The sequence below is a fragment of the Leucopleurus acutus genome (assembly GCF_964270905.1).
Source record: "Leucopleurus acutus genome assembly, chromosome: 20".
Classification (NCBI taxonomy): Eukaryota; Metazoa; Chordata; class Mammalia; order Artiodactyla; family Delphinidae; genus Leucopleurus; species Leucopleurus acutus.
Window position 1 is genome coordinate 52,335,011 of NC_139162.1, and position 6,302 is coordinate 52,341,312.

The window sequence follows — 6,302 nt, forward strand, 5'->3', positions numbered from 1 at the left end:
TTGGATAGGAGGGAAGGGGGCGCCTAACCAACTCCCTAAGTGCCCCACGGTGTCGGAGACCCTGGCCTCCCTGTGGGGCTCTGGACCTTAGACCCTTAATCATAAGGTCCCTTTAAATACTTTGTCCCGTACCTGAGTCCCGCCCAGGGCAGGTAATCGCAAACCCCGCCCCTCTGGCCAGAAACCGGGATTTTGCCGACTAACGTTAACAAGGTAACCCCTCCTTCCTCTCCCCTCCCTTCTCCCCTGTCCCCCTTCACAGCTGGCTGCAGCTGGCCGAGGAGGCCCTGATTAAGGAGGAGGGGACAGTGCTCACAAGTCTAGGCAGGTAAGTGAATGTCCCTGGAGGCAGAGCTTGGCTTGGGGACCCAGGCTACCTGGCTCCCTGCTCTTCTGGGACCCAGAGGTTGGGGCCCCCAAACCCAGGAGTCCAGGACCACTGCCCCCTCCCCCAGGTCCTGGACCCCAGGATACAGGCCTCTGGTTTTACCTCTTCTGTAATCTTTGATTCTGTGGCTGAATGTGGCAATGGGCATAGAGAGGTGGATATACATGGAAATTACCAGGAAGAAGGAATCCCTATCAATGGACATGTTTATGAGCTCCTACTTTGTGCCAAAAGCCATGCTGGGGGCTGCAGACACAGCAGAAAAAAAGATAAAACTCCTGGCTCTGGTTTCTGGAGGGACACTGCCTTTGCTGAAATCCTGCCTCTGAATCTTGCAAACTTTATGAACTTGGGCAAGTTCTTTTACTTCTCTGTGTCTCAGTTTCCTCCTGTATCAAACGGAGATAATAATAGCACCGTGGTGAAAATGAAACTGAGTTGATAGAGGTAAATGACCTTGAATAGTGCCTGGTCCAGGATACAGGCCACGTAAGTGTCTGCTATTATTATAATTCCTGGACCACAGGGTCTGGGCAGGGAGACCTGGCCTCATTCTCCAGGAGCTGAGGCACTTCTCACCTAACCACATTAGTGTCCACAAAATATGAGGAGCCACCGCTCTGTGCTGCTGCTGTACCTGGGACTGACCACCTGCCTGGACACCTCACCCAGTGGGGAGCAAGACCAAGGTGAGCGTTTGCAGGAAGAGCTGGAGTCCAGGCACAAACATCCACCTTCCTCTGGCCCAGGAAAAACCCTGCCTGCAGTTGCCTCCTCCCCCAGGACCCCATAGCTCTTCATCCCCTTAAGTTCTGGCTCCTTCATGTCCCCAGTCCTAGGAACCCTCCATTTTTCTGTCTCGTATGTCTTTTGGGTCCAGAAGTCTTCCTGGACTCCCCAGAGGCCCAGAGCTTCCTGGGCAGCCGTAGGCGGATTCCACGAGCCAATCACTGGGACCTGGAGCTGTTCACGCCAGGGAACCTGGAACGGGAGTGTCAAGAGGAGAGGTGTTCCTGGGAAGAGGCGCGGGAGTACTTTGAGGACAATACTCTGACGGTGAGGCCCTGGGGTCCCCGGAGTCCCTCTGTCTTCTCCAGGACCTGGGCTGGGGGGGAGGGTCCTGCCCCTCAGCTCCCTCTCCCCTCGTGCCTCAGAGATCATCAGGGCGGGCTGGTTTGGGGGTGTAGAATCTCCCAGTTGATGCCTCCTTTCTGCCTTCTCTCCTCCTGCCCATTCAAGGAGCGCTTTTGGGAGAACTACGTCTACAATGGCAGAGGAGGTGAGTCGGGGGAGCCCTCATTCTGTGCAACTAAGGCAGCTCCTTTCTGTGGAGGCTGAACGAACATCCCCCAGCCCAATCTCACCCCCTCCATGTTCCATGCTCCTGAGTTCCTGGACGGGGTTGGTAAAGAAATCCCCTCCTCTGAGACTAGAGCCCTTGCCCGAGGAACCCACCACACCTTATTCGGAATAGGTCCCATGTCCCCAGGAAGGAGGACAGTTGGAAGGAGAAGCTACAGCCTCAGGCTCAGAGGCCCTGGCCCACCTGAGCCCCTCCTTGGAGTCCAGAGCCCCAGCCCCTTCTGCAGCTTGGTTGCTAGGGGGGTTGCTCCCTAGCAACGGGTCTGGGCTAGGCCAATTGGTGGAAGCCTGTCTGTCCTCACCTGCCCGATCAGCCCAGCCGCAACCCCTCCTCTGAGTTCTGAGGCCCCATCGTGGCTGCAGCCTTGTTGCTAAGAGGGGGCTGCTCCTTAGCAACAAAGCCTGGCCAGGCTGGACCAAGGAAGACAGCAGCACTCACTACCTGGTTGGCTTCCCCTCCCCCACAACCCCATCCTGGCTTCAGCCTGGTTGCTAAGGAGGCCTTCCTCCTAGCAACCACACCTAGCCAAGCTCAGGACCCAAGGCCTCCTGCCCACAGGAGGACCCCCCTCCAGGCACAGGGCATCTCACCCCTGAGTGGCCTGGTTGCTAGGGGTGTTTCCACCTTAGCAACAGGCCCTAAGTCTGGGCTGAAGTCCTCACATTGGTTGCTAGGGGAGGTAACTGCTTTGCTACAGGCCTATCAAGGCCTGTTGGCTTCTCGAGTCCACCTGAAACATGTCGGAATCAGGAAGGCCGTCCCCCACCCCCGGCTTCTTAGTGCAGCTTTTTGCTAAGAGGGCTAAAAGCCTGAGGTTTACTGTTTGAGGAAAGTCCCCCCTGCCCAGTGCTAAAGGGAGCTTCCCCAGCAGCAAGACCTAGCAAGGCCTCACAAAGCCAGGGTCCTCCCTGTGCCCCACCCCCCTTTTCCTCAGACATGAAGCTTTGATTGCTAAAGGCGCTTCACCTTAGCCAAGGGTCCACATGAGTTCTAAACACCAGCAGTCTGTTTTTGAGGGGATGTCCCTACATTCCTCCTTGATAGATATATTGTTCCTAGCCTTCTGGTAAGGCCTTGCCCCTCCTTAGCCTGGTTGGTAAAAGGTATTGCATTCCAGAGGGGACGGGGTTGCCAGATAAAATACAAGACAGCTCCCCCCACAGCCCAGTTAAATGTGAATTTCAAATACACAGGAATAATTTTTTAGTATATCTCATATATTCCATGGGACATACTTATACTAAACAATTAGAATTCCCTGGCAGTCCAGTGGTTAGGACTCCGTGCTTCCACTGCAGGGGGCATGGACGGGTTCGATCCCTGGTCAGGTAACTAAGATCCTGCATGACGTCTGCGGTGGCCAAAAAACAAGAAATTCACTGTTTATGTCAAATTCACATTTAACTGGGTATCCTCATTATTATTTGCTAAATCTGGCAATGCTCAGTATGGGGGTTCAGAGAGTTGGCTGTCTGAACTCCCTACCCTAAGTAAGCATGTCACCTGCAATCTTAGGAGGGTTCTCTCTCCTCTTAGAGAGACAATTGTCCTATTTTCTAGCCTCAGATGAGGTTATCCCAGGCCCTTTCTGCATTTAATTCATTGCATTTTTTGCAACCTATTAGGGGTTATTATTCCCATTTTACAGAGCAGGAAATGGAGGCTCACAGAAATGAGTGAGGTGAGTTGCCTGAGTTCACACAGCTAGGAAGTGGCCCCAGCTCTGCCTTCTTGGCCAGTCGTCTTCCCTCAGGGGAAATCTGGAAAGGTTTCCCCTACCTCAGGGGAAGGTATCTGGATGTTGGAGAGGGTGACAGCCCCTGACGCTGTGCCCTCCTCCCCCCCACAGGACGTGGACGAGGGGACGTAGCAAGCATGGCTGTGGGGCTGACAGTGGGCATCCTGCTCATGGTCCTGGCCAGCCTGGGAGCCTTTTGGTATCTGCATTGCCGTCAGAAACGAGGCCAGCAGCCCAGTCCTCAAGAGTAAGGGGGCTTTGGGGAGGAGGGGCTGGGGAGCAGGGAAGGGAGGAAGGGTCAACCTAAGGAGATGGGCCAGATTGGGGGCGGTTGGGCGCTGCTGAAAGATCTGAGGAGACCGTCATGTGGAGAGTGAGTCTGCGAGATTCTGTGTCCAGTTGTGGCATCTCTCTGACTATATCCACAGCACCTGGCACAAAGTAGGAACTCATTCAATATTTGCTGCCTGGCTGTCTTTGCAGTACCAGTTTTATGTGTGATTATCATTCTGTGGGTATTATATCTGGTTAGGCTGCAGCCTGTGGTCTGTGGGTGTCTGTGGGATGTCAGTTTCCGTGGTGACAAGGTGTAGCTGTGTTTGTGTGTGCCTGTGTCAGTTGTCTAGGTGTGTCTCTCTCAGTGGCAGGGTCGAAGAGAGGGCTTGAGCATTAGTCTTGAAGTATAGTGGGTCTAAAGGTTTCTAGGAAGAGTTTATTGTTAAGAGTGGATCTGGGAAATTTGTGGCTGAGTGTAGCTCTGTTGTGTCTGTCTGTTTCTTGTGTGTGTCTGCCTGCCTCTCTGCAGGGCTGCCTCTTTCTCCACGACTCTCTGCTTGTATCTGGAGCACATGTGTCTGTGAATGAGTCTGTCTCAGCAGTTGTTGATTTCTGTGGCTGCCTGTCCCTGTGCATCTATCTGCCTGTCACTTCGAGGTGCTTTTCTGTGTGTAGAGTCAGGTTGAAGGTGACTCTTTTTCCTTGGTCCATCTCCCTTCCACCTCTGTCTCCCCACCACCCTCAGTGTCTCTGTCTCCCTACCTCTTTCCTCCTTCTCCCAAGGCTCTCTATCCTGCTAACAGTGCCTTCTTGTCCCCAGGGCCGAGCTCATCAGTCCCCTGAGCTCTCTGAGTCCGCCGACGCCCCTGCCTCCACCCCCACCCCCAGGCCTCCCCACCTACGAGCAGGCGCTGGAGGCCTCTGGGGTGCACGACGCACCACCGCCCCCCTACGCCAGGTATGGGGCTGGGCTTCTGCCTGGGGGCGGGGCGCAGAGGGGAGGGCACTGCCGGAGGAGGGGCGCGGGCTTAGGGGCGGGATTTGGAATTTTGAGCTTATTATCGGGGCGAGGCTTGGAGGGCGGGGGCGTGGCCTGAAGTGTGTGTGTGTGTGTGTGTGTGTGTGTGTGTGTGTGTGTGTGTGTGTGTGTGTGTGTAGTAGTATAGGTGTGTTTGTGTGTGTGTAGTATTATAGGTGTGTGTGTGTAGTAGTATAGGTGTGTTTGTGTGTGTGTAGTATTATAGGTGTGTGTGTGTGTGTGTGTGTAGTATAGGGGTAGGGGTGTGTGGGTGTGTGTGTGTGTAGTATTATAGGGGGGTGGGTCTTGTACCCAGAGGATAGGCTGAGACACCCAGGGTGGGTCGGAGTGGTCTTGGTTGAGGGGGCAAAAACAGCCGGGCCTTTGACTCCCCACTGTGCCCCTCTCCTTGCAGCCTCTGGAGGCCACGCTGAAGAGCTGTTTCGAGCTGTTTCGGAGTCGGGGTTCTCCGAACCGTGCCCCAGATTCACACCGGATTCCGGAAACCCCCAGGCCTCTTAAACTCCGGAGCTGAGCTTGGAGGGGTGATGGCAGTAGGGATCGTCCGGCCCGAGGCCTACCCTAACACACGTGTTTCCGCCGCCTACGGATACACGCAAGTTCCCGGGCAACGTGTTCCCGCGTCCCGGCGCCTCGCAGGCCCCCACGCTCTCCTAATGGTGGGGGTACCCACCAGCCCCGCCCCCGGGATAGGCGTGCGTGGAAACTCCGACTCAGGCGCGCAGTGCCTCGCAGACTCGCGTGTGAGTAGGTGTGACACGGCCATCTCCCTCAGTGTCACGGGCCACGGACAGGCAGAGCCCCGCCTGTGTACACGCGTGTTTTCGTGTGCTCCCCGTGCGCGCACGGGGGCACTCTGCAATCCAGGGGAAGGGTGGGGGGCATATTTGCAAGCGTGCTTGGTTGGGGGCAGGCGCACACTGCACCTGGGGGACTGGAGTTGAGCTCTTTCCCTGAATAAAAACCCTTTGGAAAAGAGACCCAAAAGAGTGAAATAATGAAAAAAAAAAAAAACAAATAAACTGAACCGCGTTCCCGGGCGCGTCTGCGCACGGCAGAGCTGGCTTTCTGTACAAACGCTGCGCCCTACACCCTCAGGCCCTGCTAACGCTCTGTGTCTGCCTCTCTCTCTCTCTCTCTTTTTTTTTTTTTTTTCATTTGCACGGGATTGTGGGAGGAAGCGGAGCGCAGCCAGACACCCCGCCGCCCGCCCCCCCTTCCCCTCCCCCCTCCCCCAGCCGCCTTGTGCAAAGATGGCTGCACCGTGAGCGCAGAGGAGGAGGAGGCGGCGGCGGCGGCGGCGATAGAGCGAGCACCCAGCGCCCGCACCCACCCCGGGGCCGCCCGGGACGCCCCCTCCGGAGCGCGCGCCCCCCCTTCTCTCCTGCAAGCGCCGGGGCAAAGGCGGAGACAGCGGGGTCCCTCCTCCCCCCCTTTCCCTCCAGGGGGAACCCCCCTTCCCCCTTCGTTGGCTCGTCGGCTGCACCCCCTCCCTTGC

General features: G+C 56.3%; 1 protein-coding gene across 1 annotated transcript; it reads left to right on the top strand.

Moving 5' to 3' along the window:
* The first annotated feature begins 254 nt into the window (after positions 1–254).
* On the top strand, positions 255–5,668 carry PRRG2 (proline rich and Gla domain 2). The gene is made up of 7 exons (XM_082862431.1): positions 255–328; positions 981–1,077; positions 1,269–1,444; positions 1,628–1,667; positions 3,601–3,736; positions 4,586–4,723; positions 5,199–5,668. Exons 2-7 carry the CDS (start codon positions 993–995, stop codon positions 5,215–5,217), a joined length of 594 nt encoding a protein of 197 aa, XP_082718557.1. The 5' UTR covers positions 255–328; positions 981–992; the 3' UTR covers positions 5,218–5,668.
* The last annotated feature ends 634 nt before the right edge of the window (positions 5,669–6,302 follow it).

Excerpts from the sequence above, each read along its gene's own strand:
- PRRG2 (XM_082862431.1), top strand. The coding sequence starts at position 993 with ATGAGGAGCCACCGCTCTGTGCTGCTGCTGTACCTGGGACTGACCACC. Across the intron at positions 1,078-1,268 it reads CAGTGGGGAGCAAGACCAAG|AAGTCTTCCTGGACTCCCCA; the intron begins GTGAGCGTTTGC and ends TTTTGGGTCCAG. Across the intron at positions 3,737-4,585 it reads CAGCAGCCCAGTCCTCAAGA|GGCCGAGCTCATCAGTCCCC; the intron begins GTAAGGGGGCTT and ends TCTTGTCCCCAG.